The following is a 20,608-nucleotide window of genomic DNA, read 5'->3' on the forward strand; positions in this document are numbered from 1 at the left end:
TTTACTGCTTGTCACACTAACCGCGTACGCCCACTTGGTTCGTGCCGGGTACCTCGCAGCGTCGACGTATCTTGTTGAGCTGTCCTTGCGGTAGGCTTTTCGCAAGGCCTTGACCCTGGCTTCCCTTCGCCCCTTGTGGTGAACCGGGTGCATATTGCGTGGGATGTTTTCAACCATGATGTTTTCTCTTAAGGCATGGGGGATGCGTCGTTTTTGGTTTTGAGGTCCCACGCTTGGCTCGTAATCGAGGCGGTACAAGGTAGCTCGGCGGCAATAAAAAAAAAAAAAAAAAGAACGGTGACATGTTCAGCTGAAGGTCAAAGCGGACGCTCCTCAGACGCAAAACACAACGAAAAGCTCTGCATTTCCTTCTCCCTACATGTCCACGTGTGCATGTGGAGACGAAAGGTTCAAGCGCCGGCGACTTGTGCGCAGCTATAGCCGGCGGGCATTGGAGCGCACTGTGATGAAACAGTTTGAAACATTAAAACCGTCGCATATATATTCTCCCTCAAACTCACCAACGCCACACAGCCTCATCTGGCAACACATTTGTGCCCACACGTTTGGACACAAAAGCTCAAATGTTCTCTGCAGATTCGTATACCATTGTACTGGAAGAACACCACTCCTTGTGCTTCATTAAAAGCTTAACGCTTTATATATTTTGGTAAGCAGAAACGACACGTAAACAGGCGGTGCGCTGGGGCGTTGGGTACTCCGGAGTACCCAGCAGCCCAGCGCACCTATTCAACCACTGCTTATTCACTAAGCGACTCCGCCAAGTTACCCCAGCTGCTGCAAGATTTTTGTAGGAAACACGCAAGCCGCAACAGCGTTGACGCCTGGGAAAGGCATTTAATCAAGACTTGACGCTCCCGATCGGCGATGGCGTGCCCAGCTTGGCTCCGTCCGATCCGTAACTGGACGAGGAGACGGCGCTTTTGACGTCCGAGGGCGAACTCTGCGGTCTTGACACTACGGAACCTGAGTGATGAAAAGAAGACACGGTTGGTTCATTACGAAATTCCCGTCTCAAGGGCAGCTCCGAATACGATGCATTGCTGGAACAGGAGCGCAGACAATGAGCTTGGAAAATTGCGCCCGGAGGGACGGAGGCAGGAAGGGAGAGAGAGAGAGAAAAAAAATTGGCCGCGTATCTGCTCCTTTCGTTGCAAATGCCGTCAAAAGACGATAGTCTTTATCGGCTTTAGCGAACTAAATGCCTCCCTTCACTTTCCCGCTCACCTCTCATGTTGTTCCTCTTCCGTCGCGCACCTCCCAAGGTAAAGACGCCAAAGGTTTGCTTAAATCATTTTAAATTTCCCGCGTTCCACTGCTCCAAACCGGGTGTCTCGATGCGAACGCTGCCCTACGGCGAAGACGCGCGTTAATCGAGGCGCCCTACTTCAACGTTTATAGAACCGCGTTTCGCTACTCCACGTGCGTTGCAAGCAGAACGTGGAGCCTATCTAGTTGAACCTTGCGTAAATGTTGCCGGTTGATTTCTTAGGCGCCAGAAGCTATAGTGGCGCGGGCGACAGCAGGCGACGGCGGAGTGTATTCTTTTTCTGCAGTTGATGAAGTATTTAATTTCGCAAAAGTCAAGCATGTTTGATTTTTTTATAAAGGAACGCTGCCAGTATCACCTCTGTATGGATTTGTTGTCTCATATTTGCGTGATGTCTTGTTCTTCTTCAACAATGTTGACAAGTATGAGCGCTACACCGGACTTAGACGGGTAGATTTAGCTGTGACTATATAAGACTATTGCGCAGGCATTGTTTTGCTTTGGCCGGGTGGCTGAATCGAGTCACAGACAGACCAAAATTTCTGGGTTTAAGTAGCCCAAGAAAGACTATCGTCTTTAAAAACTTTATTATTTGCAGTAGGTTTAAGGGGTCGGGGTGGCCGCAGGCTCCAGCCTGGCGGCGACTAGCGTAGCCCTGTCCACGAGGGAGAGTTGTGTCCCTAGGTCAGAGCTACCCAGCGCCCCCTCCCACTGCTCGTGGGAGGAAATTAGAGGGAAAGGGTCTTTAGGGCAGCCCCACATGGAGTGGGGTACAGTGGAGCGTGTGCCACAGGCAGGACAATTGGGGGAAGGGTAAAGGGGGGGGGGGTGGATGTGGTGAAGTACCACTCGGCAAGGGAGAGTGTGAGTCTGGAGGAGTCGCCATGTGCGTTCCTGCGCGTGGGTGAGCTGGGAATGGGCAGGGGGGTATTTGCGGCGGGCGAGGCGGTAATGACTGACAATGTCGTGGTAAGTAGTCAGTCTGTCCCTGGCGGATCTGGCCCCATGGTAGGGAACGAGGCTGGGGCCCGCTCGGATTGTAAGTCCTCGAGCGACGACGTGGTAGGAAGGGAAACTTTTATCATGAGCACGGTGCTAGTGAGAGCAAAAGTCACTTTTAAGCGGATAGGGCACAAAATTTTATTACAACGTCATTCAGCAGTAGCTTCGAAAAGGCGTTCACTAATTAGGGCCAGCGATTTTGGGGCTCCCTTATTGCGCGACGGTGTACGTATACAGTGACTATTGGATAATTTTGCGTTGGTGAATGCTGACTCTGTGGACGGGTGAAAGGAATAAGTTAAGAGATTTGCCTAGAGCTTTCGATGAATGTGAAGGCGAAAGCCCAAGATTTTCTGTTGATCTCCTGCTGAACTTTCTGTTGAAATTACCCATTGCCCTCGTTGGGCCGGCCGCTGCTGCAACTACATTCAACGCCGCTTCCTCCCGACCGTGGTCAATTACAATGGGCGGCATTTCGAGCTGATCTAGCCTCTTCCGCCGTGACGTATTTTCTCGGTATGCCCCGCCCACGACTAGGGCCCGATGTGTCGTCCAACCATAGTGAGGTGGAATGAAGCTTCGAACCCATGGGGTCCCGAACGTTCCACGGGCGTCGCCGCTGACCCTTCCCTCTTCCACTTGCGCCATTAAAATCCAAACATCATCATCATCATCACCACCACCTTCCCTATTCTTCCCTAGCATAGAGTTCTCCCCAGCGCCCCCACTGCGCTTGCCCTCAACGCCCCTACCGCGCTCTTGCTGCGTTTCCCTCCTCTTCGACGTCCCGCCGTTCGCTGTCCTTCAACTCTCCGACTGCGCTCCGGCGCCATTTTTAAAGACGATAGTCTTTCTTGGGATACTTAAACCCAGAAACCCGCAGAAGAAATCAAGATTGTCATTCGACCCCGCGGGGGCCTTGATATTGCCAAGAAAGGAGCAGCGAGTGTTGCGGCAGCCATTATGGCGGCCGCAAAAATCGAAAAGACGGAGAGGGTAGACGACATGGCGTGCCCTAATTTTCCACAGAACATCATGGTCATCAGTACTCCAAGCATGGCCCGCGCAGAGAAATACGCCCGAATCCAGGAAATCGCCATTTAGGGAATCACGTATGCTGTCAGTGCGTACGGAACCGCCGCACACGGTATAGTGAAAGGCGTGATCAAAGGCGTCCCCTCGGAGGATAATGACCGCGACATTCATGAACAGATTGTTACTAAATACAATCCCACGGCGGTGGGAGCAAAGCGCATCGGTACCTCCAAGACAGTCATCGTCGCTTTTGCCAGCGAAAAAGTCCCCCGATATGTGCGCTACGGCTACACATTATATCAATGCAGTCTCTATCGCAAGCAAATTGAAGTTTGCAAAAGTTGCGGCACGGTGGGCCACCGCAGTGACGTCTGCCCCACGCCCAAGGCAAAGGTGTGCCTGGCATGCGGTACACCCAACCCCCAAGAGAGCCATCCATGCACACCCAAGTGTAAACTGTGCGGGGCGGGCCACCAAACTGGTGACAAAACATGCAAAGCCCGCTACAAGATTCCCTATGTCGTACGAAAACGCCGATGGGAACGCCGACAGGCAGAAGCAGAGCAACGCACGTGCGATCTCTCGCCCGGGGATTTTCCGCAGCTGGCGGCCACAGCTGGTGGCCCGATGACGTCACGCCGCGAGAGCACCTCACGTCACACATCACGTCATGCCTCGCGCAGCGCATCGCGTCATGGCATACGTCACAGCCGCACGCCATCGCGCAGCCAATCGCGACGCTCCCATCGGCGAGCCTCGCGTAGCGCCATACGCGGGCGCGCAGGGAATGATCAAACCCCCCACGACAAGGTGAGCTGGGCGGACACGGCAGCTGGAAGAGATCGAGCCAAGATGACGCCTCGCGACCGTATACCTGGTAGCAATCGAAACAACCAATGCTGTGCCCAATTACAAGCGTCCAACGATCTGCTTGCCAAGAAGCTCAGCGACATGGAGAGGCAACTGAGAAACCTTCAGTCGCAGCTCCACCAACAGCAGCAGCAATTCATCAAGCCTTCATCGACTACGCCGACTCACGCGGCAGCACCCATGCTACAACCTACGACGCCGCCTGTACAACAGACGCCGCAGCAGATCAACCGACCTACGACGCCGGCATCGTCCCAGGACGCCCCCGACCTCCACCCCGAGATGGATGTCGCCCAATCCGACGACGACGACGACAAGACACCTGCTGCACCCAAGAAAAGAGCGCGTAAATCGACCAAGGTGAGCTGCGACATGCAGATCGAACGCCTTGAAGAAAGACTCACCGCTAAAATCGACAATCTCGCGGGGACCATCCACACGCTCACCACGACGACCGAACAGCGGTTTGCTCGCCTGGAAGAGATGATGGCGGCGCTGGCGGTGTCGCAACACCGATTAAGCGAACGCGTAGATCTCCTTGAACAGACGCTGAAACCCATAATCTGCAGCCCGGTATTCGCAGCTCAATTCGCCAACCACCCCTATCTTCAAGAGCAAGCGCAGCAACCCACTCAGACCCCACAATGCCAAACCGCACCCTCCCTACAATAAGACCGGGAGCGGCACTCACGATATGGCAGTGGAACTGCCGGAGCTACAACAACAAGAAAGCCACGCTCCAACAACACATACAACATGCAGCAAAACGGCCAGACATCATCATGCTACAAGAAACAGTGACGCTAGATCCCACTCTACCGGGATACAAGACCTACGCCGACACGACGGGCCGGCGGGGCGTATGTACCTTCGTGCGAAAAGGCCTGACTGCCGTAGAACATCAGCTCCACAAGGGCAAAAAGGGCAAGTGTGAACACACCTGCCTTGAGATAATTCCCGAAAAACGCTGTACGCATGGACTCTACGTAGTCAACGTCTACAGCAACCCCAAAGACCATGGCCAAAAATTCAAAGCTTTGCTCAGAGCAGCCAGCAGCCAGGCGCGCCAACACGCCCTGGTCGTGGGGGGTGACTTCAATGCCCCCCATCACGCATGGGGCTATAACAGAACCACTGCCAAAGGCAAAGACCTCATGCAAGATGCTATGGAGCTCGGTTACACGCTAATTACGGACCCCAAACAGCCTACGCGGTCGGGCCTCTCCTCCACGCAGAGGGACACTACCCCCGACCTTACCTTTGTCAAGAACGGAGCTGACATCACGTGGCGCAATACAGGCGACGACCTGGGGAGCGACCACTACATCCTCGAGATCGAGATACTCGGCGGGGGAGGTCACACACTTGAACACAAGTGGACGGACTGGGATCTCTTCCGACAACACCGACGAGAAGGTAGTGGAACGCCAGACATCAACGACCTCGAAGAATGGACCGCAACCATCAAGGCAGACGTTCGCGAAGCCACGAAGACGATCGAGACAGACGACGACATCCCGTGCATCGACAGTAAGCTCGCCCACTTACTTGAGGCCAAGAAGTCGATCAAAGCCAGGTGGAAAAAGCAACGCTGGAACCGCAAGCTCAGAAAGAGGGTGACCGCATTGAACAAGGCCATTGCGCAGCACTGCGCCCTGTTATGCCGGCAACAATGGCACGAAATCTGCAACCGCATTGACGGTCAGCTCCACCAAAGTAAGGCATGGTCGCTCATCCGTCACTTACTCGACGACACCAAGACCAAGTCGTATCAACAAGATCGTATGGCCAGGCTCATGCATAAGGCGGAAACCGAGCTAGGCAGGGACGAACTCATCAAGCGCATCGGCGCTAAATATCTCCCTGACCACAACACCGAGACGCACCCGGCATACTCGGGAGCACCGAACGACCACCTCGATCGGGACATCACGAAGGAGGAAGTCCAACTCGCCGTCCGAGAGTTAAACACCCGATCAGCCGCGGGTCCCGACGGAATCTCCAACAAGGCCCTCCGAAACCTCGACGACGCGTCGCTAGAAGCCCTTACCCGATACTACAACAAGTGCTGGCACAGCGGCAGGCTGCCCCTTCAATGGAAAAAGGCCAAGACGGTGCTCATCCCCAAGCCGGGCAAACCTCCCCACATAGAGAATCTACGCCCCATCGCGCTAACTTCATGCGTGGGGAAGGTTCTCGAGCATGTCCTGGCGAACCGATGGCAGGAATACCTGGAGCAAGCAGAACTCTATCCCAACACCATGATCGGCTTCCGCAGAGGCCTCAGCACACAAGACGACATGCTGCAGCTCAAGCACGAAATCCTGGAGCACGAGACCAAAGACAGCCGCGTCATTCTCGGTCTCGACCTTCAAAGCGCCTTCGATCGCGTCAAGCACTCGGCCATCCTAGCTCAGGTATCAAGACTTAACATGGGCCAGCGAAGTTACGCCTACATCAAAGATTTCCTAACGAACAGACAAGTTGACCTTCACGCAGGCGAGATCGTCCTGCCCACGAAAGGCCTCGGTAGCGTGGGCACCCCCCAAGGCTCGGTGATCTCTCCATTCCTGTTCAACATCGTGATGATCACCGTAGCAGAAGCATTATCCAGCGCGCCTACCGTCCATCACACCATTTACGCTGATGATATAACACTATGGACAACAGGCGGCCCCGATGCCGACATAGAACACCGGCTTCAACGCGCCATCTCAGCCATTGAAGACTGCCTTAGAGGAACGGGTCTCCAATGCTCGCCTTCGAAATCAGAACTCCTTGTCTACACCCCCCGCAAAGCGGGCAGACCGTTACTACCCCAAAGAGCTTGCGATCATCTCGCCCTGTACACCGAGACTGGCCAGCGCATTCCCGAAGTTTCGGAGATCCGCATACTCGGCATGCACATTCACAGCAAGGGCGACAAGACAAACCTCATGAAGAAGCTTGCACTCAAAACAACAAGTACCCTACGCCTTCTACGCCGAGTCTCCACGGCCCGAGCAGGAATGCGGGAGGACGGCATGATGCGATTAGTACAGTCTTTCGCCGTCAGCCACATTGCCTACACGGCGGCCTACCACACGTGGACCACAACCGAAAGGGACAAGATAGACGCCATGATACGCAGGCTCTACAAACGGGCACTCGGACTACGCGAGTCCACAGACAACGAGCGCTTCTCCCACCTGGGGGTTCACAACCGCGTCGATGAAATCATCGAAGCACAACTCGCTGCCCAGCGCGAACGCTTCGCAACCACAAGAACGGGACGCCACATCCTGGAGATCCTCGGCTATGGTCCCCAAGTCACGGGAAGACACCTTTCCAACCTCCCCGACACGATCCGAGCCAATATTCACGTCAGTCCTATCCCTAAGAATATGCACCCTGACCACAACCAAGAACGCCGTCAAGCCAGGGCCAAGTTCCTCGTGGAGCAATATGGGGACGACTCCCGCGCCCGCTACGTCGATGCGGCCGAGTACGGCAACGGCCGTTACGTGATGGTTGCGATCAACGCCTGCACGGGACAAGCTACCCAAGCCGCCAGCGCATGCTGCAACAACGCCACTGCGGCCGAAGAGTTGGCTATCGCCCTCGCCATGACCGAACCGGACTGCGACACTATCCTCAGTGATTCACAACAAGCCCTCCGCAACTTCGCAAGAGGACGCATCAACCCCCAAGCCGCCCGCATTGTAGAGCGAACAGCAATCTCGCCAGGCCTACGCAAGGAACTAAGATGGATCCCCGCCCATGCGGGAAATTGTTCACCGTATGCACCGAACCACAATGAGACGGCCCACAGGGAAGCGCGCGCTCTCACCCACCGCGCCCCCACCGCAAGTGCCAGTCCGGAGTGGGAATGGTGGACGGCGGCTGAAGACTCACCGAGTGGATACGGAGAAATCCTCAAGAACATGAGGGCTGCTCGCCAGCTATACCCCTCACCCCACAAATCTCTAAGCAGGGAAGAAGCCGTACACCTACGACGCCTCCAAACTGCGTCGGTCCTCACACCGGCGCTCCTCCATCACATGTACCCCGACGATTATCCGAGCGCACAGTGCGACATCTGCAAACAAGGTACGGCCAATCGCTGGCACATCCAATGGGACTGTGCAGCCATACAAGACGGCGTCAGCTTCACAGAATACCCCGCAGATCTCCAAATCGCCATCACCTCAACCAACAAGTCGGATCAAGAGTGGGCCATCCAGCAGGTTCTCAAGGCGCTCGAAAGGCACGGACTCCGCAAAGGGGTTCCTGTCGAGTAGGGCTGCCCAAGAGGATGCAACGCACGGCCACGTTGAGGTCGGCCCGTCAACCGGGCTTTACCTACTGCAGGATTTACACAATAAAGTCCTTTCCATCCATCCATTGCTCTGTCTGTATGTCTGTATGTCTGTCTGTGACTCGATTCAGCCACCCGGCCAAAGCAAAGTGCCTGCGCAATAGTCTTATATAGTCACAGCTAAATCTACCCGTCTATGTCTGGTGTAATGTTCATACTTGTCAACATTGTTGAAGAAGAACAAGACATTACGCAAATATGAGACAACAAATCAATACAGAAGTGATATTTGCAGTGTCCCTTTATAAAAAAATCAAACATGCTTGACTTTTGCGAAATTAAGTACTTCGTCAACTGCAGAAAAAGAATTCACTCCGCCGTCGCCTACTGTCACCCGCGCCACTATAGCTTCTGGCGCCATTTTAAGAAATCAACCGGCAACAGTTACGGAAGGTTCCACTAGATAGGTCCCACGTTCTGCTTGCAACGCACGTGGAGTAGGGAAACGCGGTTCTATAAACGTTGAAGTAGGGCGCCTCGATTAACGCGCGTCTTCGTCGCACGGCAGCGTTCGCATCGAGACACCCGATTTGGAGCAGAGGAACGCGGGAAATTTAAAATGATTTAAGCAAACCTTTGGCGTCTTTACCTTGGGAGGAGCGCGACGCAAGAGGAACAACATCAGAGGTGAGCGGGAAAGTGAAGGGAGGCATTTACTTCGCAAAAGCCAATAAAGACTGTCGTCTTTTGACGGCATTTGCAACGAAAGGAGCAGATACACGGCCAATAGAACTCTCTTCGGCACTGCTGCTTCATTTTCCCGGCGCATGCTGCGATTTTCTGTACCTCACAACGCAACCTTGAAACGTAGAGATCCAATGCTTTCGCCATACAAAATTCTATATTCGTCCACCAAATGGAGCAGCCGAAAAGTTGTTGGAATTACTACCAGCAGTGGCTTGCACGAAGAGGGAGGTAGAAGCGAGTATATCAATCAAGTGGCCGTCACTATGAACACGCTCCAGATCGTTAACACCAGTCACTGGTGTTCACGTCGTGTGTACCCTTACGAAATCATTCGAGCGAGAAATTAGACGCGAAATCTTGCCCTCTTGTTTTCGGCATCGCTGTACGCACTGCGTTTTCAAGTGCAAGGAGGAAACAGTCACGACAGGCGTCGGTCACCTTTAGTAGGCGATGGTGATTCCACCGGGCTCTCGCTGCCAGCCTGGAAGCTGCCAGCCAGACTGGAAGATTGCGGCGCTGTAGCTGCAAAGACACGAGAATACGATTTTGGCTCGACGATGTTGCAGGAAAGAGACTACAACTTGTAATGCACAAGTCGCCGTGTAAACGTCGACCGCATTTTATTGTGGAGGCATTGTGCGGCTCCTGGGGTGAAAAAGTGAAAAACTTTAGGCACTGCGAGCACCCCTTGTGACTCCTTAGCGCATGGGTGCCGAAGGGTGCCGAATGGGGAAATTAAACACAAAACGCGCTCGCGCCCCCGAGGCTCCATAACGCCTACTTCGGGAGGGTGCCGACAGGCGGAATAAAACACTAAGCGGGCGGGCATACCTCGTGGCCCCGTAGCGAGTGAGCGAGAGAGAGTAAACATTTATTTCTGAGTGAATAAACTGGGAGAGGCAGATGCCTTTGCCCTGAAGTCGGCGTAGATAGGCTGGGGATGGTGATGATGATGATGATGACGATGATGAATAAGCTTTATTGTGTCCGAAACTGGTGGAAGGAAGGGGCGGAATGGGACGTTCCGCGGGTCCTTTCCCATCAGATTGCGGCCAGGAGCCCGCGGGCCCTAGAGACATCCTCAGCCAGTCGGACAACTCGTAGTTGGGACTCTGCGTCGGAGCAGCATTGCCTCCAACCGCTCAAGATTATTTATGATAAATGTCGGCGTTGTGGGTGTTGTACGAATGGGGTTCTGTGGGCAGGTCCAAATGATATGATGGAGGTTAGCTTTCGCGGCGCACCACTGGCAGGAATCTTTATATAGGTCGGTATAGAGGCGGTTGTAGACGGCGGATTTGGGGAATGTGTTAGACTATACATTGAGCCTCCATGCCAAAGATGGCCACCTGACAAGAAAGTGATGTGGCGCTGGGTATTGGAGGCGGCCTAAGCGGCAGTGATTGGTTATTTCCTTATATGTGACTAGCCTGTCCCTGCACCCCGTGTTGAGCACGCTCTCGGAAGAGTCTGTGGTCTGTGTGAGCGTGGCGTGCTCGCTCTAAGAAAATAGCATGCACGTAGAGCTGAGGAAAAGATATTAAAACAGGGGCCAATAATCTGATGAAATCTCACAGCAGCGCTATTGAGAAACCCCTGCAAACCATTTGATTACTACACGACGTGGAAATAGGGAACAAATTAGCACGCTCCCTTCCTCCACTGTTGAGGTAGAGGCAGTGGAAAGCCCCAACCACATGGAGCGATTTTGCGAGCGACTTGGGGCGCGACGCGACTAGCGACGAACTACTTTTCGCCGCGCACCAAGTCGCTCATCGAATCGCTCGGTTCTGGGCAGCCAGAAACAGTCGCTCGCCTCCCGGAAGTGGCCTCAGCGACTAGCCAATAGGAGACCCCTACGTAAGCACGCAACCTCCGGTTTTGAAAGAGAACGGGGGGAAGATTTTGCAAATCCACACAGACGACGTTTGCGGTGCAGCGGCAAAGAAAGCTCTGCGTGGCAAAGCTTGTGTACACGCTGAAGCAGAAGCAAGAAGGCTCCCGCTCACACTGGGTGAGACCCGTGTGGGAAAAACGACGTCAAGAAAGCGAATTCTTCACGGCGTTCATGTTGGAGCCGAGAAACGAGGCGCAGAAGGAAAAGCGTGCGCTATCGCTAACCCAAACCAGTTTTAGAGATGCAATGAAGTGCAAAAAGCAAGGTAGAAAGGCGTAATACTTTTTAGTCATGCTTTTTATGACAAATGAACAAAAAAAAAATGTTTGCAAACATCCAGCGTACCAAGCGCGTTACTATGCGCAGTGCGGAAACATTGAAATCGCCATCCTCAGTCGCATGCTCAGTCGCTCGAGCCGTCGCTGTCATGTGGTTGCCTCGGCGAGCGACTTCGGTTCGGCGACTGCGGATCCTAGTCGCGTCGCTCGTCGCGTCGCTGGAAAAATCGCTCCATGTGGTTAGCGCTGAACACCAATCACGCCCGGTGCGCATTTTTCTCTCTTTACCTATCTCCTTTTCTCTACCCTATCCTATTTATCCCCTTCTATATTCCCCACCCCCCGGACTGGGTTGTATGCCGGTGAGCCCCCAGCTGGGCTCAATAATATCCCCAGTCCATTTCTTTTCCTTTTCCATCGAACCACCTACCTACCTACCTATTTCAGCAACCATGTTTTGAATAATACAACACGCTTCTTTTACACCCGTGGCCTAAAATGGCCCCTCGGGCAGATTACAAATTACATTAAATTGTATTTGCGGATGGCGGGGCCTTTTTACGATGCTGCAAAGTGTTCTTTGGCCGCCCATTCCAGTATCGAAATGACAGTGGAGGGAGCACGGACAAAAAGCCGCTAAGGCTTGGCCAGGACTGCGCCTCTTTAAAGGAGCCATGAAGACAAAATACAAGTTGGGTTTATTAGAAAGACTGCTTAGTCCCGATAACAATGATACCAATATCATAGCAATCTTCGAACAAATAACGGAGATATTAAAGAAAACGTGTGAAGCAGTCGCGACCCCCTAGCCAATTTCCCGCAACTTTTCTATGACGTCAAGGAACCTTGTTTGTGCGATTGGCGGCCGCCTAACTGACCTGTCGCGACGACACATGACCGGACGTCTGTAATGGGGCCTCTAGTTCTATTTGACTGCATCACTTGAATGCTAACGTGCAGTTAACGCACTGAAAATTATGTTTTATTGTTGGCCCGTATGACGTCATTCTTGCTCATAACACGTCACTGTGGCGCAAAATTTGAAAGTTTTTAAATACTTCTTGTTTTTTTTCGTTAAAAAACATCGTTTGGGGCTGTGATGGAGCTGAGCGAGATACTGAATCCTAGTTCTTTCAAATTACACGAAGTTGTATTTTCTCTTCATGGCTCCTTTAACAACAGCATACAGCAAAAATATATTCGGACATATAGCAGCATCTGCTAAAAAAATCCATTGTACAGGTAAAAATTGCTTACATTCTTCAAGTTTCACCAAAGCTCACGCGATTGGTCGAACGCGCCGCGCTGCGCCTGAACCGCAACTATTATGTGCGAAAGGGCGAGGTTTTCACGTGTGCATGCAGCTTCTGTACTCTTCGCCTGCACCAAGCGAATAAGCCGGTTCGTTTCAGATGGATACGAGGTTCGCTTCGTGCAAGATGCCCGTACACCTGAAGTAGTAAAAGAAGACTTTTTTTGGTGAGATTTTGATTCGCACTATCGTAACTGCACGCCATGGTAGCCAGGCAGTGTGTCACTTGCCATGTTCTTGCTTTGGTGAAATTGTGACTTCCTGTGTGTTTAAGATGCAAAGCATCTCTTGCTCTCGGCTCCGTCGTCCATCCATCCGCCGGCCCAGGAAGACACCGGCAACACTGCCGCTCCATCATCTCATGGTCGGGGCTATGTCCCTCCCTTGTTGTGGCGCCGTCCACACCCCCACTGCGCATGCTCGGCTCAATTCGGGCCGGCCCAGGAAGACACCGGTAACACTGTCGCTCCAGGAGCCAATAAAGGGTAAGACACCACCGGGCGTTCAGCAAGCCGAGCATGCACAGTGGGGGTGTGGACGGCGCAACAAGGACAAGGGAGGGACATAGCCCCGTCGCATCTAATAAAATCACACCATCTTCCCGTAGGGGAACCCTGAGTAGTATGCGAAACAGCCATGGGCTCAACGCAATTTCCCATTTCGTAGTTCCGGTAAGTGAAAAGTGTGGTAGTTACCATGGAAACCAAACTGTAAATATAATGGTAGCTACGTACCTCAACCTAACGGAAACGACGAACTGAAAACTAATGGACACTTGAATCGACCCCATGGCTGCTTTGCAAACTACTCAGGGTTCCCCTACGGGAAGACGTGTTATTTTTTTTCCTTTTGCTTGTTTGATTTCGGTGCACAGATGAAACTTGAAGACTGAAACCAATTTTTACCTGTACAATGGATTTTTTTAGCACATGCAGCTATATGTCAGAATATATTGTCTGTACGCTATTGTTAAAGGGGCGCAGTCCTTGTCAAGCATTAGGGACTTCTTGTTTGTGTTCCCTTCAGTGTCATTTCGATAGTGGAAATAAAATGGTTTGATTTCACTTTATTTGTATGCTTTGTAGATTGCTCTATTTGAGCATTCCTGTCCGCTAAACAGACCACTAGATGTGCATTTTTGCAGCAAGCCCTAATTCATCCCACATGGTTACCTGATAAACAACTACTACTTTAAGTACGGCACCCGTGCTCTTTATCCGCACACAGACTACAAGTTTCCCAATATCTGCACACAGACTACAAGTTTCCCAACCCGTGCTCTTTATCCGCACACATACTACAAGTTTCCTCGAAGCCTGCAGGCCAGAAATATCAAACGGAGAACTCAGCCTTTTTATGCTGTCCGAAACCAGAACCTGAGAAACGTGAATTTGTTTGGATTTCTTTCACGAACAGAAATAAGCTAGCTGTGTTTAATGCGATTATTCTTCTGAAAGTTAGATTGTTTTATCAACGCTTTGGAAACGATTACTTTAATTACTCTTACCGCCATCGCCTCGGTCTAACTGCAAATCCCTATTGTGATAATTGCGGATCGTCGGAAACAGTAGAGCACGTCCTTCTAGAGTGTTTGGCACACATCCAGGAAAGAAATCACCTCGCACGAAAGATTGAGTGCCTCAACTACGGATCTACATCTTTGAAAGGTCTCCTTGAACCCTGGCCCTCTCCATCATCTTAGAGAAAAGTGTTGGTTGCCTTATTTGACCATGTACACGAAATCGGCGTCGCAGAAACAATCTAGAACTTCACCTGTGAGATCGCGTGAACTTACGTCAGATTTCTGATTGCACGGTTTAACGCACCGACGCAGCGCAGGCGATGACGCGCGCCGTAGTGGAGGGCTCCGGATTAATTTTGACCACTTGGGGATCTTTAACGTGCGCCGAAATCTCGTACACACGGGCGTTTTTGCTTTTCGCCTCCATCAGCCACACAAAGCTTCGTGTTCACTTTTTCTTTAAACCTCTCTTTTTTTCCCCCTCTCTTCTGCCCTACTTCTTTTAGGGCCTTTATTCCCTTCTCCTCAACCCCGCACAGTAGCATGTAGGCACTCTCTCGCTCCCACTTCAACGATCCGTGTGTGTTGGACATCTTATCCACTGTTTAAAACTGCCCCTGGAAGAGAGAAAACACATTTGATTAGAATGAAAAGCAATACTTCATCTCATACCCGCTGCGGTGGCTGAGTGTATAAAGCGTTGTGCTGGTGCGCTCAAGGACCTGGGTTCGATCCCGTCCGTGGTGGCTGCTTTTCTGACGGAGGCGAGAGGCAGAAATTCCCGTGTGTCGAGAGGTCAGCGCGCGTTAAGATCACCAGGTAGTCGCAGTCAATCTGGAGTCCTTCACTACGGCGGGCCTCATAGCCCGGTTGTAGCTTCGGCGCGTTAAATACTCCAAATACGAATTTCTCCGATACTCCACCACGTGCGTAGCGCAATAAATAAATTCTGCAACTGGCATTTTTCGTCAGCGATATTCCTTAGATCTAACTGGAAAAAAGAATAGACAGATAGTACAGCGCGGTACGACGATAATTAGAACACTAAAATGTTTTCCTGAGCGAAATGCTCTGTTCGCGCTCAAACTTCACACGAACGTCACATTTTGAGATCTGTGTTAATTGACACCAAGAACAACGACGGTATTCACTTGTTTATTCTTAAAATAAATAAAAAAGAAGCAACTGCGTGGCGTGCGAACTAAACTTTTAAAGAAGGGCGATGACCCCGCGCCGGTGCCGGTGCCCGCGGAGGCCACAGACGCGGCCGCGGAGACGCCAGCGCCATCTCTCGCCCCCGCCGCGGATCCTCCCGCGGCGAAGTGCGAGGAGGTGGCGCCGCTCGTCGGCACCCCAGCAAAGAAAGAACTGAAACTAAAGCGTGGCAAACTGTTCGCATGGCGACGCAGTGAAACATCCCCCTCGCGAGGGGCACGATCAAATGCAGAGCATTTCCGGGGGGGGCACGACGTTAAGTAGTTTGCGTTACGTTAATGTTGTTGCACTTGTGGCAACTGCTGACGAGAGAGCGCTCGTCAGCAGTAATTTGAATGAGTCAACGATATAAGGCGCGTTCGTAGCGTCCCATTCTGTGTCGGCTTTGTGGCGCAGTGGGTGAGTACCATGTACATTGCGTTCCGCCCGCAGGGTCGAGGGATCGAAACCTGGCGCCAGATAGTATTTTCTTTTATATAGCGTAGGGGGAGGGGTGCGGACAACGACGGTGCGGACTACGACGGGACAACGCGGGTGACATCGTGAGTTACTGAAATGCTCTGCATTTAAAACGATTTTCCGGTATGGGAAAATGGCGGCCGATGTGAACGTGCGAGCCAGTGCAAGCTGATTTTGGAACGACGGCACCCCCTGGGGTGTGCAGAGCGAAACGGACGATGGGGATCCACGGTTCTTCCACGGCAGGAAGGAGCCAAGTGAGGTAGCAGACGATGAACCGTGAGGCCTGGCACCGCGGCCGCTGCCTGCACGCATCAGCAAAGACGCCTGCTGCCTGCTGCTCTGCATGCGGCTCGACTGTTGCAATGTGGCGGAGTGTCTGCACCGACACGGGCGCAAGGACTCCCCTACATGTGCGGATTGTTCAGAGCTGGGGACTCTGGAGCGCCTACTCTGCTTCTGCCCCCACCACGCGGCGCCGAGAGCAGAGCTCCACCGAGCGCTCCAGCGTCGAGGCCCTCCCAGTGCCTGCATGGAGGACCTTCTGTTCCCGAAGGGGCCTGCGGCAACCCAACGGGAAGTTTCCGCCCATCTGCTCCATTATATGGAGACGACCGGCCTCATGCCGCGGCCGTAGCCCGGACTGCTCTGTCTGACTGATGTGCCCGGACTGAGAGCCCTATTTCTTAATCTTTATCCTTTCTTTATACCTTTCTCTCTCTCCCTCTTCTTTATCCTTTCACTCCCCCTCTACCTACAATTTCCCGAACTAGGTTGTATGGTTGTATGCAGGTGAGCTCCCTGCCGAGCTCGAAAATACCCCCAGTTCCTTTCCTTTTCCCACAAACCACAACCGCCAGGATGAACCGTGGGAATATTTTATTGTGATTGAGCTGTTATGCAACTATTCGTGATCATCGCAAACAAGGGACGAAAGAGATTTTCTGATCATCTGCAGCCACATTGGGTCCTTCCTACCGTGAATCCCCGTCGTCCGTTTCACTCTGCATGCCCCAAGTGGTTCCGTCGTTCCAAGATCAGCTTGCGCTGGCTCGCACGTCCTAATCGGCCGCCATTTTCCCACAAGCTACAATCATTCTTTTATTTTATTTTCAACTTTGGTGCATTCCTGTATTTGTTCAAACTATTTTGATCAGTGTGCCATGTATATTGCGCCTAAATGTTTTTTCTTCCTTGTGATGCCTCTCCTGCTTGGGCCCTTCAATGGGCTTGCAGTATGTTTTAAATAAATAAAAAATGAATAACATAAACAGGCAAGTGCTGTCGTTGTTCCCGGTGTCAAACAAAATTGACCTTAGTGTGAAGTTTGAGCGCGAACAGAGCGGCGGTTCGCTCAGGAAATAAAATTACACCATCTTCCCGTGGGGAACCCTGATGAGGATGCGAAGAATCGTGGCGGTTCCGTGTGGTTCCATTGTGTTGCCGTTATGTTGAGTGATCTGGTTTTTACTAGCGCCAGAGGGAATTCCGCGTCCGGGTCTGTTCGGAGCCCACGAGAGAAACGACCGACCCGTTCAGCAGCAAGCATGGAACTGCCTTTATTCCAGAAGCGTCGGAACACGCGCTCCACGTCAGGCACTCTCGCCCGCTCGCTCACACGTGTCAGAGTGGCCAGCGGCCCCTACATCTCCCTTCTTAGACTATAACAAAGGGGTGCACTCGAAACGCTATAAGTTCAGTCTTTGCGGGGGCCGGACCACTCGGTCAGATCTCGTGCGGTAGCTGCCTGGAGACCGCGCCGAATCAGGAACAGAAACTGTCCCAGAAGTTGGCGAAGTTGGCGATCTTCCCGTACTCTCTTCCTCTTCGTGTCCCGTCCACTCTTCTCCCTCGTGTGACGTGGAGTCCTTCGTCGCGTTGGGCTGGAACCGTACCAAGTGGCGGCGGTTTCTTTGTACGACGCCCCTTGGTGTTTCGACCACGAATGAGCGAGGCCTTTAAGCTGGGCTGAGGAGTGTCGCTGGGCAATTTAGATCCTTCACCCATACACGGTCACCTGCTGTTAAAGGTGGCAACGGACTAGCGCGGTGTCGAGAGTTGAACGCCTTGGCTTGTTGGGATTTATAGGCAGCATCCCTATTCTTGAACTCCCGATGACTTGGGGTATGTGGACTCAGGCGTTCTGGAAGACTCGGAAGCCGCGTCTGAAGATTGCGTCCCATCAGAAGCTGGGCTGGGGAAAATCCGGATGGTCCCGGTGTATCCCGATAGGATAGGAGTGCCAGGTACGGGTCATCGCTTTTTTCCAGAAGGTACTTTACCGTCCGTACCATGCGTTCCGCCTCGCCATTGCTTTGCGGGTACCGCGGGCTGCTGGTTTCATGGCGAAAACCGTACGTTTGAGCAAACTTGGCAAACTCGTTTGATGAAAATTGAGGTCCATTGTCTGTCCGAACGACATCAGGGATCCCGTGCCGCGCGAAGCAACTCTTGACCGCGTTTATCACTGCTACGCTAGTCGTGGAAGTGAGGGACACTACTTCGGGAAACCGCGAGTAGTAATCTACGACGACAAGGTGTTAACGGCTTTTGCATAGGAATAGGTCGATCGCAAGATGTTGCCACGGACGATCCGGTGTCGCTGTAGGCATGAGTGGTTCGGGGTTCACCACTCTGTTGGTTGCGCACTGTTCGCAGCTTGTAACCGTGTGTTCAATGTGCATGTTGCACCCAGGCCACCAGACACTTTCTCTTGCTCGTTCCTTGCACCGGCGAAGTCCTTGATATCCATCATGAAGGTGGGCCAGCAAATTGGCTCGCAACGCCCGAGGGATAACTAAGCGGCGGTCTAAAAGTATAATTCCATTGAAAGTGCTCAATCTTGCCCTTTCCTTCCAAAATGGCACGAGGTGAACTGGAACCTTGCTCTTGTCTGGCCAGCCATTTTCTATGAAACCACTGACTGCGAGGCATTCCTCGTCGTGTAGCTGGGCTTGTCGAATCTCTTCAAGGCGGCTTGCTACTGGTGCTGAGAGGCCTTTGTAGAAGACATCCCCAATAAAGAGTTCAACAGCATTTACTAATTTGGGGGGGAGCGGTATCGCAGGGAGCTCTGGACAGCGTGTCTGCAGTTGCCAGCAACTTCCCCGGCACGTACTTTACTTGAAATTGGTAGCGCATCAACTTTATGCGCATGCGCTGAATCCTTGGTGGTAGCTGATCGAGGTCTTTATGTCCGAGAAGAGCTACAAGGGGTTGATGGTCAGACTCCACCGTGAAGAAGAGACCACGCAGGTACTGGTCGAACCGCGTTATAGCCCATGTTATCGCCAGTGTCTCCTTCTCTGTCTGGCTGTATACTGCACCGCTTGACCAGGTTCTGAAGCTCCGCGTAGAAAGCATCTACTGACTCACCAGGCTGCTGCGTTCGGCGGTGGAAGCGTCTACTTTCGTAGATCTCGTTGACGGGATGAACGAAATGACGGGTCAATGTCTGCTTGACTGTGGCAAAGGGTTGCGACTCCGGTGCCGATAGTCCCAGCGAAGTAAGCAAGGTCCGCGTCTGAGGTCCCATGACGTAGAGTAACGTTCGAACCTTTCGTTCGTCGTCCGCAGAGTCGAGGCCAGACGTGAAGACATAATCTTCGAATGTGGCGATCCACGTAGGCCATTCTCCCGGATTTGTGAACACAAATGGGGCCGGCGCTTGTACTCCGGAGGCGCCGAACGGGAACATCTGGGTCGCTAGGCATGGCTGAACACTTCTGACACCATGTTCGGATCCCACGAGAGAGACGACCGACCCGTTCAGCAACAAGAATGGAACTGCCTTTATTCCAGAAGCGTCGGAGCACGCGCTCCACGTCAGGCGCTCTCGCGCGCTCGCTCACACGTGTCAGAGTGGCCAGCGGCCCCTACAGGGTCCACACCGGTGGCAAAGGCACGCAAGTGCTGTTGTGTTACGGTGAGTAGGCGGTGGTTCTCGAGGCGCCGAAACTCGTCCATCATGTCCTTGTCGATGTTGTCTCTGTGGTAGAATCGGTAGTCTCAGTCAGCTTTGGTGAGTTAAAGGTTGTTGACATTGGTGCACCGGCTGAGAGCAACGTACACGCCCTCCTCTTCGAAGCTTTGTCTTCTCGTTCTTCTTCTTCTTCGGCGGTTCCCCTACGGGAAGATGACGACGGTGGTTGAACGCGAACCTATCTCGTGATGGATTCTTTGGTTGGCCAATCCCTAGGGGCATCCTGCCACAATCAGCATCAGAGGCGCTGCGGACGGGGCTGGTTGAGCTGCAAGGCGCGTGGCGCTTCCCGACACAGCTTTCCCATGGGAAATTCAGCATCACCCTCTAAAGTTTTCAGTTCGTCGTTTCCGTTGACGTTCAGCTTCGCGTGCCTTCGTTGTATCAGTAGCTTCTTGACGTAGTTTGAATGAGTCAAGGACATAAGGCGCGTTCGTAGCACTTGCTCCTGTCCCGGATTTGTAGCGTAGTGGGAAGAGCACCGCGTACCTCCCGTTGCGGCCAGAGAGTCGTGGGATCGAAACCGGGCGCCGCTAACTACTTCTTTTTTTTTATAGTGTAGTGTCGCGGAGCTGTGGGTGTAAGGAGGAGAGTTGCGCATGCGCAGTGAGCGTGTGGACGGCGCCGCCATCAATGACGGAGGACCAGGCGAGCCTAAGAAATGTTCCGCGTTTAAAAAAGTTTAGAGTGTTCCAATTATC

General features: G+C 52.7%; 1 protein-coding gene and 1 pseudogene across 1 annotated transcript in view; both read right to left on the reverse strand.

Annotated features, from left to right (window-relative positions):
• Positions 1-851: 851 nt before the first annotated feature.
• Positions 852-20,608, reverse strand: part of LOC144172948 (prominin-1-A-like) — an 87,618-nt gene continuing 67,861 nt past the window's right edge. The window contains exons 18-19 of the mRNA XM_077701543.1: positions 9,681-9,764; positions 852-987 (exon numbers count right to left, since the gene is read on the reverse strand). Of these exons, the coding sequence (XP_077557669.1) occupies positions 863-987; positions 9,681-9,764 (209 nt within the window). The 3' untranslated portion in view covers positions 852-862. The remainder of the gene's footprint in view (positions 988-9,680; positions 9,765-20,608) is intronic.
• On the reverse strand, positions 17,613-18,462 carry LOC144172947 (uncharacterized; annotated as a pseudogene).

This window comes from Haemaphysalis longicornis, unplaced genomic scaffold (genome assembly GCF_048455015.1).
Source record: "Haemaphysalis longicornis isolate Haplotype H1 unplaced genomic scaffold, Haemaphysalis longicornis Haplotype H1 scaffold_279, whole genome shotgun sequence".
Taxonomy (NCBI): Eukaryota; Metazoa; Arthropoda; class Arachnida; order Ixodida; family Ixodidae; genus Haemaphysalis; species Haemaphysalis longicornis.